This window comes from Globicephala melas, chromosome 12 (genome assembly GCF_963455315.2).
Source record: "Globicephala melas chromosome 12, mGloMel1.2, whole genome shotgun sequence".
Classification (NCBI taxonomy): domain Eukaryota; kingdom Metazoa; phylum Chordata; class Mammalia; order Artiodactyla; family Delphinidae; genus Globicephala; species Globicephala melas.
The window spans coordinates 2441750-2462283 of NC_083325.1; the positions used below are offsets into that span (position 1 = coordinate 2441750).

General features: G+C 48.7%; 1 protein-coding gene across 4 annotated transcripts in view; it reads left to right on the plus strand.

Moving 5' to 3' along the window:
* Nucleotides 1-20534, plus strand: part of UXS1 (UDP-glucuronate decarboxylase 1) — a 74410-nt gene that overhangs the window by 28736 nt on the left and 25140 nt on the right. For 2 of the 4 annotated variants that reach the window (XM_030845077.3, XM_030845079.3), the window contains exons 5-6: nt 717-777; nt 12693-12873. In XM_030845077.3, the coding sequence (XP_030700937.1) occupies nt 717-777; nt 12693-12873 (242 nt within the window). Of the gene's footprint in view, nt 1-716; nt 778-8020; nt 8120-12692; nt 12874-20534 lie in introns of those variants that run through there. The other 2 variants (XM_060309068.2, XM_060309067.2) reach the window with 2 other exon arrangements.

Genomic DNA, 20534 nt, shown 5'->3' on the forward strand with positions numbered 1-20534 from the left:
AGTTTTTAAAAAGCCCTTTTGTTTCTGACCGAATCACTTTAAGAGTGGATATTTCAAGTCTATATTTATCAACTCTCTTTTGAAACTTTATATGTCTTTTATGTTGCCCCAGTCCTGGAACATCCGTGTGGGTTGGGGACTGGTGGCACCTTGATGGGGGCAAGAGGCATTGAAAGATAAGGTGAGACCCCAGACGGGTTCAGACGGACCATGGTGGGCAGAAAGGGCTGATGCCCAGTCGCTTTGTCCAGGACCCCCAGCTGGGTAGGGGAGGCTGGAATTGTGAAACCGCTCAAAGAGGGGAAGAGTCTCACCTAACACCTTCTCTTCCTCCTGGGGGTACAGCCGGCAGGGCTGGGTCTGTGACCCCACACAGCCGATTTCTTCCTCCCAGGCCGGGGCACGGCATCTCGAGAACGCCACCCCTCCCGTGTTTTGTGTTCAGCCCTGGCTGCCGGTGGCTGGTACTCCCTGACGTTTTCCCTGTCCAGGGGTAGCATCGCATGTCACGCCTGTGTGATTGTCAACAAGGAGCAGGTTGATCGTGAGCTCAGGGTTAACCAGTGCTTGCTTGGTTGCCGCAGCCCCCTTTCGGAGAAGAGAGGGGAGCAGATAGTAACAGTTCTCAAATCCGGCATTTGTTTTGGTGGCAAGTAGAGAAAATACTCACATGAGATGTTTGACTCTTTCTTTTATAATCTCTTTATGTTATACAGCTTCACCCAGAAATACCCGCCTGTAAAATTTTTATCAGAAAAGGACCGTAAAAGAATTTTGGTAAGTTTACACATCTGATTCATATTTGTAATCGAGGAATTTGCTTTTTAAATGGAAGTGTGATTCACAGCGCATAAAAGTCACCGGTACAGTGTATACAGCTCAGCGTATACAGTGGTTTATGGTTTGTTCACAAAGTCCTGCACCAGCTCCACATCCTAATGCCAGAACATTTTATCACCCAAAGAAACCCCATAGCCATCAGCAGTCATTTCCCATCCCACCCCCCTGCCCCCCAGCTCCTGGCAACCACGAGAACGACTTTCCGTCTCTGGATTTGCCTGTTTGGGGCATTTCAAATGATACAATGTGTGCTCTTTCTCTTAAACTTCAACGTTTCCAAGGTTCGTCTGTGCTGTAGACAAATCTGGACCTCATTCCTTTTTAGAGCTGAATAATATTCCATTGCGTGGTGGTACCACACTTCGGTTATCCAGTTATCAGTTGCTGGGCGTTTGGGGTTGGTTGTTTCTCCTTTGAGGTTATTGTGAATAATGCTGTTGTGAACATAACCGGTGGGTACAAGGTTCTGTGGACATAGGTTTCCTCTCCTTTTGGGTATGTGTACACCTAGGAGAGGAATTACCAGGTCGTATGGTGACCCTGTGTGTAACTTTCTGAGGAAATGTGAGACTTCCCGGAGCAGTGGTTTTTAAACCCTTTGCTGGTTCACACACCACCTTGATAAATATAAATACACTGGGGGCTTCCTCGGCTAGTGTCTGCTTGTTAAATGCGAATACAAATTCACCGGTGAAAGAACCCCACGTGCGGGCTGTGCAGCAGAGTGTGTCCAAAGAGATCGGCACCTTTGCATTTGTAGGAGTGCCAGCTTTGTTGAGATATAGTTCATGTACTGTGCAACTCACCCCCTAAAGTGCACAACTCAGTCGTTTTTAGTACGTTCACAGGGTTGTGCAACCTTCATCGATTTCAGAACGTTTCGTCCCCAAAGAAGCCCTGAGCCTGTGAGCAGTCACTCCCCATTTCCGCAGCCCCTCCACCCCTCGGCAACCAGGAATTGACTGTCTGTGGACGTGAGCCAATTCTGGGTGTTCATACAGGTGCAGTAATGCACTGTTTGGCCTTTTGTGACCAGCTAGCATGTTTGTAAGATTTATTCCTGTTGCAGCACTTATCTGTACTTCACATCTTTTCATTACCGATAATATTCCGTTGTATGGATAGGACACACTTTATTTATCCATTTATCCTCTGAGCCATGTGGCAGCTCTTTAAACTTCGGAGGGACTGCCAGACTGTTTCCCACATCGGCTGCACCGTTTCACATCCCGTGACGCAGCAGTGTATGAGGAGTCCGATTTCTCTACGTCCTTGTCAACACTTGTCACGATAGGTCTTTGTGCGTAGCCCTGCTCGTAGGTGTGAAGTGCGCTCTAGTTGTGGTTCTGATTTGAGTTTCCTGATGGCTGACGACGTTGAGGATCTTTTCATGGGTTTATTGGCCATTTCTGTATCTTCCATAGAGAAATGTCTACTCAGACACTTAGCCCGTTTTAAAATTGGGTTCTTTTTCTTTTCATTATCGAGTTCTTTATCCCAGATCTAAGTTTCTTATCAGATACTTGATTTGCAAGTATTTTTTCCCCGTTCTGTGGGTTGTCTTTTTGCTTTCTTGATGGTATTCTTTGAAGATTTAAATATCAATGAAGCGCTTTGGTGTCACATTTAAGAAGTCATAGCCTAGGGTCTTCCCTGGTGGTGCAGTGGTTAAGAATCCACTTGCCGATGCAGGGGACATGGATTCGAGCCCTGGTCTGGGAAGAACCCACATGCCACGGAGCAACTAAGCCTGTGCGCCACAGCTACTGAAGCCCGCGCACCTAGGGCCCGTGCTCCGCAACAAGATAAGCCACCGCAGTGAGAAGCCCGTGCACCACAACTACTGAGCCTGTGCTCTAGAGGCCGTGAGCCATAACTACTGAGCCCGCGTGCCACCGCTCCTGAAGCCCACGCACCTAGAGCCCGTGCTCTGCAACAAGAGAAGCCACCGCAACGAGAAGCCCATGCACCGCAACAAAGAGTAGCCCCCACTCGCCACAACTAGAGAAAGCCCGCAGGCAGCAATGAAGACCCAAAACAGCCCAAAATAAATAAACTTATTTAAAAAAAAAGAGGAAGAAGTCATAGCCTAATCCAAGGTCACAAAGATTTGCCATGTTCTTTTCTAAGACTTTTACAGCTCTAGTATCTTACATTTAGGTCTCTGATCCATTTTGTGTTCATTTTTATACGTGGATTTGGATAAGGGTCTCCCGTCCTTTTGCATGTGGCTGCCTAGTGGTCCAGCACTGTTGGCTGACAAGACTAATCGTGGCCTGTTGAATTGTCTTGCCACCCTTGTCAAAAATGAACTGACCATAAGTGTGAATGTTTATTTCTGGACTCTCAGTTCTGTCTGTCGATCTATATGCCTATCCTTGTGCCAGGACCACACTGCCTTGATTACTGTAGCTTTGCAGTAAGTTTTGAAACTGGGAATTGTGGGTCCTCCACCTTGGTTCTTCAAGATCATTTTGACTGTTCTGGACCCATTACAGTTCCTTGTGAATGTTAAGACCAGCCCGTCAGTTTCTCCAAAGAAGCCAGCTGAGGTTCTTACAGAGACACATGGAATCTGAGGTCAGTTTGGGCAGTATTGCCATCTTAACAGTATTGTCTTCTGGTTCTTGAACATGGAGTGTCTTTCCATTTATTTAGGTCTTCAGTAGTTTTTTAACTTTTTTTGTGTGTGGTTTTCAGAATGCAAATTTTGTACTTTCTTTGTTAAATTTATTCTAAAGTGTCTTATCCTTTTTGATGCTAGTATAAATCGAGTTTTGCCAGTTTCATTTTTATATTGCATATTCTCTTGGTAATTAGAAACACAATTGATTTTTGTCTTAATGTCCTGCAACCTTGCTCAACTTGTTGGTCAGTTCTAATAGTTTTAAGTGGATTCCGTAGGATTTTCATGCAGGTCATGTTATCTGTAATTATAGGTGGTTTAGGCTTTGCCTTTGCAATGTGGATGCTTTGTATTTCGCCTTCTTGCCTAATTGTCTTGGCTGGAACCTCTGATACAGTGTTGAAGAAAAGTGGGAGGAGCAGACGTCCTTGTCTTGTTCCTGATCTCAGGGGAAAGGTTTCAGCCTTTCACCATCAAGGGCCGTGTTAGCTGTGGGTTTTCAGAGATGCCTTTCATCAGGTTGAGGAAGTTCCCTTCTCTTCCTAGTTTGTTCATTTTGCAACCAACCTTGCATACCTGTGATAAGTCCTAGCTGATTACCGTGTATAATCCTTTTTTGTATATTGCTGGATTTGATTTGCTAATATTTTGTTGAGGATTTTTATGCCTATGTTTATAAGAGATATTGGTCTAGAATTTACCTTTCTTATGAGGTCTTCTTCTGGTTTTTGTATCAGAGTAATAATGGCCTCGTAAGATAAGTGGGGCAGTGTTTTTTCCTCTTCTACTCTTTGGGAAGACTTTGAAGATCTGGCATTACAGTTGACCCTTGAACAACTGGGTTTGAACAGTGCCAGTGCACTTATATGTGGATTTTTTTCAGTAAAGATACACTACAGGGACTTCCCTTGTGGTGCAGTGGTTAAGAGTCCACCTGCCAATGCAGGGGACACGGGTTCGAGCCCTGGTCTGGGAAGATCCCACATGCCATGGAGCAACTAAGCCCGTGCACCACAACTACTGAGCCTGCACTCTAGAGGCCACAAGACACAACTGCTGAGCCCGCGTGCCACAGCTGCTGAAGCCCACACACCTGGAGCCTGTGCTCCACAACAAGAGAAGCCACCCAATGAGAAGCCTGTGCACCGCAATGAAGAGTAGCCCCTGCTCGCCACAACTAGAGAAAGCCAACACACAGTGACGAAGACCCAGTGCAACCAAGAAAAATAAATAAATAAATACATAAATTTATTTAAAAAAGACACACTGCAGTCCATACTACACGATCTGTGGTTGGTTGAATCTGCAGATGTGGAACCACAGATGTGGAGGACTGACTGTAAAGTTATCTTGGATTTCCCACCATGTGGTTGTTTGGCACCCCTGACCCCTGAGTTGTTTGAAGGTCAACTGTAAGTCTTCTTTAAATGTTTGGTGAAGTTCACCAGAGAAGCCATCTGCACTTAGGCTTAATTCAATGTCTTGTTACAAACCTATGCAGTTTTCTGTTTCTTCTTGAGTTACTTTTGGTAGTTTGTATCTTTCTAGGAATTTCACTGCTTTAGCTGCATGTCCTAAGTTTTGGGAATGCTGTTTCTTCATTGTCATTCATTTCAAAGTCTTTTCTAATTTCCTTTATAATTTATTCTTTGATCCATTAGTTACTTGGGAGTGTGTCATTTAATTCCCACATACTTGTGAATTTCTCAGCTGTCTCTGTTACTGATACCTAACTTCATTCCCTTGTATCAGAGAACATACCTTGTGCGATCTGGATCCTTTTAAATTGGTTGAGGCTTGTTTTATGGCCTAGGGTATCGTCTCTCCTGGAGAATACTTCATGTGCTCCTAAAAGGACTGTGTCCCATGCTGCTGCTGAGTGGAGTGCTCCATAGGTATCTGTTCGGTCCAGGTGGCTTATCGTGCTTTCCAAGTGTTTTATTCCCTTGTTAATCTGCTGCATAGCTCTGTCCAGTATCGAGGATGAGGTATTGATGTTTGCCGTTTTTGTTGTTGAATTCTGTTTCCCCCTCTGATTCTTTCAACTTCACCTCATGTATTTTGGGTCTCTGTTGTAGGTGCGTAAATGTTTGTAACTGTTATATCCACCTGATGGATCGACCCTTTTATCCTTATAAAATGCCCCCTCTTTATCTGTGAACATTTTTTGTTTTAAAGTTTATTTTGTCTGATAGCATTGTAGCCACTCCGTCTTTCTTATTGTTGTTTCTATGCTGTGTTTTATATTTTCACATTCAGCGCGTTATATCTTCGAGTCGACAGTGTCCTCGTTAGACAGTGTGTGGTTGGATCTTATTTTTTCTAGTGTTCTGCCTTTTGAGTAATTGTTTAATCCATTCACATTTAATGTTATTTTCGACATAGTTAATTTTTATTTCTGCCACTTCATTTTGTTTTCTGTTTGCCTCACATCTTTGTTCCTCTGTTCTCCATTACTGTTTTCTTTTGCATTAAGTAAATCTTCTCTTGTATAACATTCGAATTCCTTTAGTTTTTTTTAAACTGTATTCCAAAAATTTGTTTTGTTCCTGGTTGCTCTAGTGCTCACCACATACGCCCTAACTCATGACTCTGCTCCAGGTTTATACTGTGGTCCAGTGAGGTGTAGAAATGCCCCCCACATTAGTTCTGTGTATTACTTCTATCCATGTTACAAACCCAACACACTGTTACGATTATTACTTTATACAAGTTTATCTTTTAAATAAGCTGAGTGAATAAAGCAGAGAAAGGATATATTTATGGAATTTGTTACATTAACCTTTTTATAACGTTTTTATCAACCTTCATTTGTTCCTGTGGGTTTGAGTTAACTTTGGTGTCATTTCCTTACTGCAAACAACTTAGCTCTCACCTACCTTCTTTGCACTATTGTTGCCAAATATATTTCTGTATTTTAAAAGGATAAATAATATAATTATATATATTATTTTGTTCAAGTGGCTTTTTCTTTTTTGTTGTGGTAAAATGTATATAACATAAAATTTATTAATCATTGTTAAGTGTATAGTTCTTTGGCTTTAAATGTGTCCACATTGTTGTGCTAAGTAGTTTGGTCTTTAAATTTAAAGCAGTTAAGAGGAAAAGGGGAAAAATGCAATGATATTGCCTTTTATAGTTACTCAATTACTTTATTCTCCCCCCACCCCCCAGTATCGTCTGCCTTGTGCCTGAAGACTTCAGTATTTCTTGTATGGCAGGTCTGATAGCAATGAATTCTCTCACTTCTTACCTCTCTGTTTTTTATCTCTCTAAGTTACCTTTGGTGTCTGTAAGATTCTCGGCTGTAGTGTCTCTCTACTGCCTTCTCCATCATTTGTTATGAAACGTCAGCTGTGAGTCACACTGGGGTTCCCTGCGCTTCAGGGGTCATTCTCTTTTCCTGTTGTTCAGTTTCCTGCGGCTGCTGTAATAATTCCACCAACCCCGTAGCTCAGAACAACAGGAGCTCCCAGCTCTGGACGCTGGAAGTGTAAATCCAAGTTGTCGGCAGGGCTGTGCTCTGTCTGGAGTCGTTCCCAGCCTTTCTCTGCACTCTGTTGCGGCCAGTAGTCCCTGAAGCCCTGCCTTGTGGGGCATCACCCCAGCCTTTGCCTCCATCACCAAGCGCTCCTCTCCCCATGTCTCACGCTGGACTCACGGTCCACCCTGATCCACTCTGACCTCACCTGAACTAATTACACCTGCAGTAGCCCCGCTTCCAAATAAGGTCACGTTCTGAGGTTCCCAGAAGGACATACATTTTGCAGGACAGTGTTCAACCCAGTGCACCTGCTTTCAGATTTCATCTTTGTCTCTGGTTTTCATCATTTTTAGTGTGACGTGTCTGCGTGCGTCTACCTGTGTTTACATTTTCCTACGTGGAGTTAGTGGAGCTTCTTGAAGTGTAGGTTACTGTGTTTCGTCAGCTTGGGGAGTTTCAGCCATTATTTCCTTGAGCATTTCTCTGTTCCTCTTTCTTCCTTTTTCCCGTTACATGTTGGGGTGGTTATTGGCGTCTCATGTTTGCCAGAGGCTCTATTCACTCTCCTCATTTTCTGTTTTTTTTTTTTTTTTAATAATTTATTTAGTTTTGGCTGCGTTGGGTCTTCGTTGCTGCATGTGGGCTTTCTCTAGCTGTGGCGAGCGGGGGCTGCTCTTCATTGCAGTGTGTGGGCTTCTCACTGTGGTGGCTTCTCTTCGTTGTGGCTCGCAGGCTCTAGGCGCACAGGCTCAGTAGTTATGGCTCACGGGCTTAGTTGCTCCACAGCATGTGGGATCTTCCCGGACCAGGGCTCAAACCCGTGTCCCCTGCATTGGCAGGCGGACTCTCAACCACTGTGCCACCAGGGAAGCCCTTTCTCTCTGTTCTTCACGGAGCATGAGCCCCTTTGGTCCAGCGTCAAGTTGGCCGATTTGTGCTTCTCCAGATCCAGAAGATTGTCGAATCTCTCTGGCCCACGTTTCTTTTTGGTTTCTGTGCTTGTCAGCGTAGAATTCCCATCTGTCTGTCTTCTAACTTCTCTTTTTGTCTCTTCCTTCCTTAGTCTGGTTTCCTCCAGCTCTTTGAGTGTATTTGTGGTGGCTGCTTCGGAGACTGTCGAATCCATCACCTGGGTCCCGCAGGCAGTTTTGTTGCCGGGTTGCTTTCCTGTGCGTGAGTCACATGCAACTGTTGCTTTGCACGTCTCGACATTTTTGGTAGAAAACTAGACATTCTGGGTAGTTCATTGCAGCAGCTCTGGATCCTGACTGCCCCCTTCCCCGAGGCCTGTTTTATTTTGGTTTGCTTATTTATTTGTTCGGTGGCCTGGCTGGTCTACTTTGGTGACGTCTGTTTCCCCTGGAGTGCGAAGGCCTGGTGGCCGCTGCTCAGAGGCTGCAGCCTCGGGAGTGGACACGGTCACCTGGAGGGCGGTGGCTCCAGCAGGGCCCTTGTCACGGTCTCCTTCCCCGATCGCTCTGTTGAGCTGTCGGCCTTGTGTGGTAGGCTCTGATAACTGGCCGGTGGGGTGATCTGTCCTTCGTCAGGGCTTTGCATTATAAATTGCTCCTCCCTTTTACCTAATTAAATTCTGGCCCCTTTGCAGAGGGAGATTTGAGCTCAGTCTTGGAGGTTTGTTCTGACCCGGGAAGGCTCTTGGGTCTCTCCCCGGTTCCGTCTTCTAAACCAGCTGTTATCATAGAGCTGCCAGCCTCCTCCTGACTGCTTGCCACCCTGATCTCCCTTATGCTTGAATTTCCCCACTGTCTCTTTCAAGTAAAGTCAGTTCCTTTAGGGAGATCAGTAGCGCCTCATCAGTTACAGACTTCCATGCCTGGGGCGGAGCTTCTGCTCCGAGTCGGGGGTGGGAGCTGGTTGGGGGAAGGGAGCGCTCGACCAGCAGGCTCGGGGGTCAGGAGTCCAGGCCGAAGGGGACGAGAAATGTGGAATGCGGGGGCCCTGCCCTTCCTAGGGAGATGCTACGTCTTTCACTGGGAGCCCCTATTTTTGGCCACACCTGACACTCACCGGCTCTGCACTGGGTGGAGGGTGGAAGGACAGAGTGAGCCGGGGCTCCCGTGTCCAGACTCTCACGGTTCTTATTAAATTTTGGCAGATTTTCATGGATACATGTTTCCGTATCTGCTGTATGCCCTTAGGACAAAATCCAGACACTTAAATATTGGCTTTTGAATTAATTTTCTCCTGTTGTGGTTGTCCCGTTTCACCAGGTCTGTGGCGCTCCTGGTATATCTGTGACCTTGGCGTATCAGTGGTTAGGACCCAGAGGTGTCTGTTCTTGGCCATCATGTCCAGTGTAGGATCGTGCGTCCCAAACACCAGAATAACACTTGTGAATCTGTTAAACTGTTTCCCCCCCAAAATCTCCCTTTTCTTCCAGAAGTTACAGGAAGTCTCTTGCCTTTTGGGGTGGCTACTAAACCTCACCCTGAGTAGACGCTAAAGCCAGTTGTACACCCATCTTTTGGGTGATTTCCATCACATCAAAAATGTGTAAGTATTTAGGCATGAATTGAGAAATACATCAGTGAAAAGAAAAGCTGATTTTCCTAATCTCCCTGCGGCCACACGTCAGAGTGATCAGAAAATCTGAAGCTGTGCGCAGATGTACAAACCCTGCACGGCCTTGCTAGAGTTCTTGTCATTTCCACGTGAGATGGTTTTCCTGTGATGCTGGGCACTGTCGAATTCTTTTAGCTTCACGCATAACCACAGTCCACGAGCCCAGTGTCTGACTCATCTGCCGCCTCATAGGTTAAGTCACATCCCGAGTCATTTGGGGCCCAAGGCTGGCATATGGTTGCTGCAACTTAAAGCCTCTTCAGTAATTGTTGACGCCTTCGCACAGAGAAGAGTTTTGTTCTGAAAGACATCCTTTTTTCTTTTTTTTTTTGCTGATGGACGGGGCGGCATGAGATTGTGTGCTGCCCTGAGCTGGACCCGCCAGCTGCCTGTTGGCCCCGACAAGAACAAGCAGCACACGGGGCAGAGGTCACGAACTGCAGAGCCAAGCAAAGCTGTGCGCGGCCTGGTCTGTTCTCTTCCCACCGTCCGCTCCCTGTTACTCAAAGGCCTGCGTTCAGCGGTTATTTTCCTGAGGAGGCTGCCTGAGTGCTAAGCTTCTGCCCGTTTTGTTTCTTTTTGAAATGCTTTCCTAAAGGGGTGAAATTGATTAGGAGAAACATTTTATTTTATTTTGGTTTTATTTTTTTAAAATTTATTTGCTTATCTTTTCATTTTTGGCTGCGTTGGGTCTTCATTGCTGTGTGCAGGCTTTGTCTAGTTGCGGCGAGCGGGGGCAACTGTTCATTGCGGTGCGCGGGCTTCTCATTGCGGTGGCTTCTCTTGTTGCGGAGCTTGGGCTCTAGGCGCGCAGGCTTCAGTAGTTGTGGCACGTGGGCTCAGTAGTTGTGGCTCGCGGGCTCTAGAGCGCAGGCTCAGTAGTTGTGGTGCACGGGCTCAGTTGCTCTGCGGCATGTGGGATCTTCCCAGACCAGGGCTCGAACCCGTGTCCCCTGCATAGGCAGGCAGGTTCTTAACCACTGCGCCACCAGGGAAGCCCGAGAAACATTTTATAACCACCCAGCTAGGTTACATAAATCTTAAGTATTTTAGATAGAAAGGAATTATTCAAGAAAAAAAATTTTTTTAATCTATTTTAAGAAAGGCTAAGGTGCTTCCAGCAATTTTGTCACCAGAGACTAGTGAAGTGTTGGCAGCCATCGTGTATGATTTAATGCCCTGCGTTTCTGCTGGCTCCAGGCCTCACCAGTTATTTTAGGTGCAGAGATAAAGTTAGCAAGCTACAGAACATCTTATTTTAGGAAACGTTTGCATATAGATAATAGAGCTACATTAAGAGGGGTTAAATTTCTTCTGAAAAGATGTATTTTTTTTGCAGAAATATTCATATAACTTCCACAATTTGAGACATACAAAATAAAATTTGTAAGGAAAAAAAAGATGTAATTTTTCTGATTTAAAAACTGGGAAAACGCAATAAAACAAAGGTGAGATAAAATGCAATCTTGCCCCGTGAGGTAATCACCAGTGGTGAGCCAGATTGGAAATCCAGTTATTTTTCCAGAAAATTATTTTTTCAAATCATCCTTCAGGTGTACAGGTAAAGCGTAAGAGCGCTAAGATAAAACACACACCAGACGAGTCGACAGGTGGCGGAGAGAATATGAAATTAGGACGACTGGGCTGATTGCGTCATTCTGGTGATCTGGGGATCTTGGCCCCAAACTCCACCCCCCCAGATGTCAGTTCGCATCCCTAAAGCAGAGGGGTTTAGCAAATGAGGCCCCGATAAAGAATGGACGCAGCTGATAGGAAACCGTCGGGCATCAGGGCTTCTCAGCCATGCATGTTCTAAGTGTTTGTATTTGTGTTTCCATCCGAGCTCACACATCTCTCGGCGGTGGTGGATGGATGACTCTTCTTGGGCTGGTCTTACCCACCCCCTCCCCCAATCTGCCTTTTCTCCCTCAGGCTGCTCTGCTCCTGCCTGCAATAAACATGGGAATTACATGTCAGATTTTATGTGAACAGAGGACTTTATGGCAGATTAAATGTTTTAAAACCATAGACCTAGATGTTAAGGTGCTTTTTGTTTAGGTTAAAAGGAGTGGGTGTTTTCTCTACTGTTAATTCTTTCTGTTTGGAACAGGAGGGTGACGTGAATGTGAATTTTGAAGGAGCAGAAGGCAGAGGGGAGGGGAGAGCAGGAAAGGCAGAGAATGTGGTTTCCCATCCCACGTCTGTCTTCTGGGTTTCTTCTTTTCGCTCCTATCCTCCAAAAACAAAATACGCTTTATCTAGACCCCTCCACTGACACTATTTAATTTGAATAAAGTCTTTTTATTAGTTTAAATTTTTTCCAGTCATAACTGCCTTTACACATTTGGTGGGTTTAAGTTTTAGAAGCACGTGAGTGGTGATCTTCCCCTCGTGGGCCCCCCCGCCGCCCCCGAGCTGCCTTACTTCTGTTTGGCTGGGTTGCCGACACTAGGAAACCAAAGAGTGGAACTTAATCATTCAGGGCCTTGGTCTGCACACAGTGTCTATGGCTTAATTTGTTCTTATAAACAATTTGGAAGATACTAGTTCTTCAGGAGGTTTTTTTTTCTGTTTTACTCATCATTTCCCCATTTTATTTTAGTTTTTAAAAAATTTCTTTTTAGTTTTTAACATCTTTATTGGAGTATAATTGCTTTCCAATGGTGTGTTAGTTTCTGCTTTATAACAAAGTGAATCAGCTATACATATATCCCTCTATCTCTTCCCTCTTGCGTCTCCCTCCCTCGCCTTCATGAGGTTTTTGAGTCCAGCTTCAGTATCACATCCTTTGTTTTTGGTAGTTCACTGATAGATGCATGTTGCTGATCATTTGTTTAGAAAGTGATTCTAAAAGTATTAGAGCCACGTAGGTGATGCTCAGTATCCCATGATGCACTGTGAAACAGGGACCTTTTAATAACGTCAGATTTTGAAACTCGTGACTACTATTCTCCTGTGTTGTCTAGTGGCGGCAGTTTAGATTTGCAGGCTGCTTAGAAGTTCCGGAAGGTTCGACTCCCTGCTCTGGAGTGAGAAGAGATGCGCTTTGAAACCTTCCCGGTCCCCCTTCCCGCCCCCTCCTGTGTTCAGTGGAGGCCGCACCGGGACCCCTCGCTCGCACGGGTGCTCACCGCACCCTCCCCTGCTGTCCGCACACAGGTCACCGGAGGCGCGGGCTTCGTGGGTTCCCACCTCACAGACAAGCTCATGATGGACGGGCACGAGGTGACCGTGGTGGACAACTTCTTCACGGGCAGGAAGAGGAACGTGGAGCACTGGATCGGCCACGAGAACTTCGAGCTCATCAACCACGACGTGGTGGAGCCTCTGTACATCGAAGGTGAGTGAGGGCCGCCCCGTGCCGGTTGGTGCCAGGTGGGCAGGTGGGCAGGCTCGACGGGGCGGCGGCCCCGGGACGCCGGCTGCCTCGGCCATGCGGAGGCCCTGTCTTGTTTTGGAAATGGTCTCACCGCGTCCCAGGCGCCCTGGCCCCTGTGATGGAGAACAGCCAGGACGGGGGAGTCTGGATTCGCTGTCACGTGGCAGCCCCGCATTCGAGCCTCTAGGGCTGTTGGGGGGGCTCGATCAGGGCCCCCCGGTCCCGGTGGCCTCACAGTCTGATGCCTGCCGGCTGGGGGGAGTCACTTCTAGCCTCCAGGCAGCTGGCTGATGGAGGATGCTGGGCTCATACCGAAACGCTCCGTGTCAGAGTTCAGAGCCCTCCGGTAACTCTGCCACCCTAAAGGAATCAGGTTTGGGGGGCGGTGGTGGGTTGCATGGTGGTCCCCAAAAGACGTGCATCCTCACTGGCTCTGGCTGCAGCCCTGAGGTGGGAGGCTACACCCGCCTGCACGTGGCGCGTGCAGCCTGGAGCCAGGCGGCTGCCCAGCGGTGGGGCTGGTGGGGCCGCACACACACTGCAGGGGTGGCTGGCGCTGCTTTTCCCACGGCCCCGCATCATGGGCCTCCTCCCTACGCATGAAAGGAGCCTTGCAGAGCTCGTGTACTGACTGAGCCGTGCTCTGGTGCCTACGCCGCAGCTTATGTAAATTTCCCCGTATTTACAGGCTCCAGTGCTTCATTATAAATATCTTCGAGCTTTACGTCCTTGGTAGAGAGCCCAGACGTGAATTGTGCTAAACACTGAGACGTCTCCTTCGTTGTTTGGTGGTGTCTGTTTCACTAATACGTTAGTAGCCTTGAGCGCTACCTTAAAAAACTACTAACAAAAATAGTTTGTTAATTTGGTAGAAAACCCATGGTTTGGTGTACATATTTTCTAACATGCTAATTCCCAGAGGAAATCCAAGCAGTTCTTCATCGTAAGGATGTTAACTCCTCTGGTGCCTGTTTAGTAAACCGCCGGCCCCTCCTGGCTTTTGCCTTTTAGGTAGACGACCAAACTGAGCCGCAGAGGCAGCTCAGCTGTGTGCTTTGAGCTCTGACGCCACAGCTGTTCTAGGCCGCTTCTGCCGCTTCTGGCGCTGGACTCCACGTAGAGGGCGCGCGCGCACACGCACACACCACTCTCCCTGCCCCTCACTCCCCCGCCCCCTGTAGTGCGCGGGCTTCTTCCAAGTGCCAGATTGCTCCTGCCTGTCCCGGCCTCCTCGCTCTGTCCCACAATGCCCGCCGGACTCTGAGCCCCTCGCGTGGAAGGGCCATGGTTCGGGGACAGTTGTGCTTTTCAAAGGTGGTGATCCGTCCTACCCACTGAGGTCCCAGTCACAGCTGAACTTAGCTCGATGGCGTGAATTACTCACTCCCCGCCCCCCTGCTTTGCGTGGTGAGAGCGTGTAACAAAGTACAAACACCCGGTGTTTACTCTCTGGGTGCCTTTTCCTAATAGAAGCAGCCTTAGTGGATCTGATATTTACAGCACAGCAGGAATGTCTTTCTGCTTTGGCAAGTGTTTTGCGGGATTGTGTTGATCTGTTTGTTTCCCGGGCTGACAGGTGTGGGTTTTAACATGGCAGCAGAGGTGTCACCTGACCTGGCAGCATCCCAGCAGAGTTTCACTAAGCACACGCTTCCTCCTCTTGTTATTTTCAAAGTGTAGCCATCATGGTTTATTCTCTTTCCGTATTTCCAATGGGAAAGTGACCGTTGTCTGGGCTCAGGACGTGGTGGTCGATGTGGAAGATTAGCTGTGGGCGCGGTAACTCACGTCGGGGCTGAGATGGCACTGTGACCCCAGGGGCCCCCTCGTGTAATTAATTATGAAACGATCAGACAGGAAGCATTGTTGTCACGGGGCTTACGACGGAGGCCTCTGTGTTGTCTGGGTTAGATGTTTGGGGGAGAAAATCGTTGCTTTGGAAGGAATCATAAGTAATTATTGAGATAAGTTAATCGGATTTCATGTTGCTTTAAAAGAACTCTGGATTTTGCCCACCACAGCGTTTAAGTTTCAGATGTTGAACCCATCCTGCGAACTGGCTCTGGAAGGGGTAAATTTACCTATTCTTCCCACCCACCCATTCAGGACACTGGGAGGTTTCTGAGAAGCCGGGGTCGGGTAGAGGGTGTGTGTAGTCTGTGGGGTAGACGCCAGGCCATAGGGACGGTGGTGATCGCTGAGCTGCGGCCCAGGACGGCTCCGTGGACACGGGCGGGCGTCAGTCTGGGGAGGGGGCCCCGGGGAAGCACAGGAGAGAGGGCAGTGACTGGGCTCTCAGAGCAGAAGGGAGCACGGAGCACCGCGTAGTGGGGAGGAGCCGTCTTCGTTTTCACGGGGGGCTGGATGGACTTCAGGTCTCTGTTCTGACCTGTCGGGACCCCGGAACAGTCCCTCCCGTCCTCACAACGGGGAGGATGAGCAAGCGGATGACCCGCGGCCCTTCTCGGCCCCAGCAGGGGGCGGAGGTCGCGGGGCAAACGGCCACCTGGGAGCTGGAGATGGTGGTGGACACAGAACCCTGACTGGGGTGGAAGCAGCTGCGGGCGGGTGGGAGCTGCCCGCGGGCAGGGACAGCGTGGATGGGCCTTGAGTCCGGGCCCTGGTTCTGGGGGTTGGGGGCCCTGTAGTGAGCTTCACCTCCAGGAGCCCCACGAGGTTCTCAGTGACGATCAGCTTTCCAGCAGGGGGAGGGGAAACGAGCCTTCCTGAAATCTGCCCAGAGCACCCTGTTTTCCCCCAAAGGCCTGTCAGGGGGACTTCCCCCAGGGCCTGACCGACAAAGAGGAGACGCGGGCCTGGGACCGGGGGGCTCCCCGGCCTTCAGTGGAGACCCCGAGGGTGACAAGAAGCAGAGGAAGCATGGGCCCAGGCCCCGGTAAGGAGGGGTCTCTAGGGAAACTCGGGGACAGCTGGGGACACCAAGCAGGGGCACGGGGTGGAGGTACAGCCTCTGCCCCGAGGGCTTCAGGGCAGCCTGCGTCCAGCCAGTGAGCTCGAACCTCGTGCCGGAGGCCCGTTATCTCCCACCCCTGGTGCAGCATGTGTGCCTTTCAGCGAAGCACTGCAGGCGTGTTCCAGGGCACGAACACAGTCTGCAGAGGCGGAGCAAACACCAGACCCGGTCGGACGTGGCAGAGACTTGGAGTTACCACGAGGGCCGTTTCAGTAACTATGGTCATATGGTCAACGTGCAAAGAATGCTGGTGGGAAAAGCAGACTGCAGGGATAGGTGGGTAATGGAAGCTGAGAGGTGGAAACTCTCAGAATCAAAGGGAAATGCCCAAAATAGAAAGCATTGTGCGAGAAACGAAGAGGGCCTTCGATGGGCTTGTCTCAGCCGAGGAGAAGGACAGGGAGCTTGAAGGTGTGTCAGTGAAAACTTCCCAAAGTCGAGAACAAAGAGAAAACATAAAAATCCAGAGCCGGGGGCTTCCCTGGTGGCGCAGTGGTTGAGAGTCCGCCTGCCGATGCAGGGGACACGGGTTCGTGCCCCGGTCTGGGAAGATCCCACGTGCTGCGGAGCGGCTGGGCCCGTGAGCCATGGCCGCTGAGCCTGCGCGTCCGGAGCCTGTGCTCTGCAACGGGAGAGGCCACAACAGCGAGAGGCCCGTGTACCGAAAAAAAAAAAAAATCTAGAGCAGAATATCCAAGAAGTGGGGGCAGATTACAGAAGGTGTAACGCACACACAGGGAGATTCCCAAAGGAGAAGAAAGGCGGGAACGGGAGAAACGTGTGACGTAAGGATGGCTGAGAATCTTCCAAAGTTAGTGACACGGACTACACCAGAGGCCGAGGGAGCTTGGAGAACACTAGGCAGGATATGCCCCCAAAATCTATGCATTCAACTTGTAGAGAATTACTGATGAACAGAAAACCTTGAAGGAAGCTGAGACGGCTACGGGTCACGCCTCACCCACAGAAGAACAAGGATGGTGATCACACAGACTTACCTTCAGGAGCCGTGCAGAGAAGAGTGGAGGGAGATATTTAAGTAATTGAAGGAAAAAACCCGCCAACCTAGAATTCACCATCCTGTGAACTTATCCTTCGAGTGTGAAGGAGAAATAAAGACTTTGAGGAATCTGTCCCCTGTAGACCTGCTTTGCAGGAAGCGTTCCAAGAAGTCCTTTAGAGAAGGTAGGTGATGCAGGTCTGAAACTCGGATCTGCGTAAAGAAAGAAGGAATTTTAGAGGGAGCAGTAAGTGATGGCAAAATTAAAATGTCCACTTAATCTAACAGGTAACAGTTCAGAATAATAGTAGCAGCTCTTGGGTGATTACTGCTCATGATAAATGAAAGAATGACAGCAGTGTCACCAGAGATAGAGGAGGAGTTGGGAATACTCTGTTATATGAGGCACCTCATTGCCTGTAGGTCAGTCGTATATGGTAAATTATAGGACAACCACTAAAGGGATTTTTTAAAAGGTATAATTGATATGCCAAAAGATGAGAGAAAACGCGATCATCTGCAATGCTCAGATAAAATGAGAGAGGGCAGAAGAGTGGAAGACAAGAACAAGGAAATGAGTAGAAAATAGCTAGAAATATAGTAGATATTAATCCGAGTCTATTGATAATCACTTTAAATATGAATGCTCTAAATACGCCAGTTGAAAAACAGATCGTCATAGAGGTTAAAAAGCAACAGGACCCAACTGTTTTCTGCAGGAAACCTACACTGTATATAAAGATACAGATAGATGGAAGGGATGGAGAGAGGTGAAGCGTGCTGACACGCATCAGAAGAAAGCTGGGGTCGCGTCTTCACTTCAGACCAACTAGAGCACAGAGCGAGGCAAGCTACCACGGTAAAGCCAGCGCATCCTGACTAGGGTCAGTTCTCCAGGAGGACGTCACGGTCCTGCCTGTGTGTGCGCTTCACAGAGCTCAGAACTGATGGAATGAACGGAGGAGGGGATGAACCACCGTCATAGCTGGGGACTTCGACGCGCCCGCCAGAATGGACGGGTCCCGCAGGCAGAAGATCAGTGAGGACATGCTCGCGACACCGTTGATCAGCGGCATGTGATGGACGTGTACAGACTAGTTCGTCCAACAACAGAGAACACATTCTTCTCAAGCTACACGGAGCACCTACCAAGACTGACCACATTCTGGCCCAGAAAGGACACCTTGACAGCCTTTTACGTTTGTTACTAGAGTGGAAAACAATTGAGTAGAAATTATATAAATGTACTTTCAGATCACAGTGGAATTAAACTAGAAATCAATAACAGAAAGATAGATGGAAAACCACAAAGTATTTGGAGGTTAAACAACATACTTCTAAATAACACAAGTCAAAGAAGAAATCTCAGAAATTTAAAAATATTGTGAACTAAATGAAAGAACTGGGTTTCGTGTTTATGTATTTGAAAAAGAATAACATGGAAGAGAATCTTAATTTTTTTCTCTCATTTCAAAAGACAATTGTTTCCTGATGATAAAAGTAATACATGCATGCTACAGAAAATTTGGAAAACAAAAAAAAGAAGAGAATTTTAGAGGAGGAATACCCAGAAATACTCTGTTCTCACTAACATCCAATCATTTCTTTAAATGTGATCTTTTTTAGATTAAACATATGCTTAATAGGCAGTATAATTATATGGTTCAATTTTTTTTTAATTAAAAAGATATTCCGTAAAAGGTCTTTCTCTTGCCTCCGTCTCCAGTCTTCCCAGGTCCCAACTCACCTTCAGGAAACTGCTCTTAGCATTTCTTTGTTCATCTGCAGTTTTTTTTTTTCTTTGTGGTACGCGGGCCTCTCACTGTTGCGGCCTCTCCCGTTGCGGAGCACAGGCTCCGGACGCGCAGGCTCAGCGGCCATGGCTCATGTTCCCAGCCGCTCCGCGGCATGTGGGATCTTCCCGGACCGGGGCACGAACCCACGTCCCCTGCATCGGCAGGCGGACTCTCAGCCACTGCGCCACCAGGGAAGCCCCATCTGCAGTCTCTTTATGTGACCCAGTTAACACATCTAGGTACTCATAATTCTCCCCTGTGGGTAGAGAAAGTAGCATTTTCTATATTGCTCTGAATCTTGATTTTCTGCTTTCTGTATCCCGGTGATCCTTCTGTATCAGAATTCACGGGGGCCAGCGTGCTGCGGCCACCCCACCCTGGGCCCATCCTCTCCCCAACATAAAAATTACACGCCGAGACCTGCCAGGATGCTGCTTTGAACCTATTTAAGGAAATTATGTGAAAACGGAGAACACGTGTTTGCTTTACTGGTTAGTCTCATTAATTTGCGCTCTTTTCAGGCTCATTTCTCGAGGTTCCTCTCTTCCCAGCTGTGGCTCCTGCACTCAGCCTTGTAACTGGGACAGGGCCTCCGGAGGGTCACTTGGCGGCCGACGGCCAGCACGAACGGCCGTGCCGTCCTTCGTCCCGCAGCTGGGATGCTTGAACGTCCTGCTCATTTTTGGTGCAGTTCGTGCTTGCAGCTGGCAGGCTCTGAGGGCTCTTCTCCTGGGCTGGAGGGCTCACCTGCTGCTCTGTTAAGTTTCTTCGTAGTTTCCGAGCACCTCTTGTGGCTGATCGTCTACGCTTGTTCTGAAGTTGCCCCTCTCTCCTCGTCGTAATTCCTTCCAGAAGACTCTGTCAGGGACTGGCGCTGTGTCCTCCTGGGACGGGCACTGGAGCTGCTGTCCTTACTGTTGTAGGCAGGACAGCCTCATAGGAAAGAGGCGCTGCTTAAATCAATGTAAGGAATGGTCTTACAGGGAGTGTCTTGGTCCTTCCAGCTGCGGTGGGTGGGGACAGCCGCTGGGCTAAGCTGTCAAATGATGGAAAACACGACACACCAGATGGAACGGCCTTCGGCTGAAATAAGCCCCCAGTGTGCAGCCCCCCTCGACACCGGCTGACCCCACTGAGCACTGCTCTCACGTCAGCCTTGCCGTGCAGGGGCTGTTTCCAGTTGCAGGTTTCCTGGGTCTGCCCGGGAGTCTACATTTGCACGTGCTCTAGGCTGCCGTCCTGCAGAGAGCGGGGCCGTGTGCGGATAAAGCGTGAGGAAGGACGCGTGTGGAGCCCTCGCTGAGTCAGGAGGAGGGATTGGGACCCCGAGGTCCGGGCCGCGAGCGGCGACCGCGTGAGGTCCTGACCCGGATCGCACTGGCGGGGGTGAGGGTGCACGCGAGGTTGCTCGTGTTTGAACTGCGCTCTCTGAAGTTGCCCTTCTTCCTCTGTCTTTGATGCCGTTTCCTTTTTTTCCCCACTGTATGTGTTGTCGCCTCAAGTGTGAAACCAGTGGTGAATCCTTTGTGCCAGGAGGTCACAGCCCACACGCCTTGACTGACGCCGTCTGCAGCCCTGCCGGGGGTCTGTGAACCGGGAGGGGTGCTGGGCAGGCTCCACGCCGTGGCCCTCGCTCTGCAGGCCCATCTGGAGCCCAGCGCAGCCCCACTTGCTCGGCAGTGGTGGGGAGTGACGAGGTGTCCCTGGCTGCTGGGACGCCCTGCAGCCCCTGGGCCTTTTAGCAGGTGGGCGGGAACTGATCCAGCCCCTTACCTACAGAGCTGTCAGCTGGAAAAGATAGCTGTCAGCTGAGGTTGACGGGATTCTGTGAGAACTATCTTGTTAATTTACA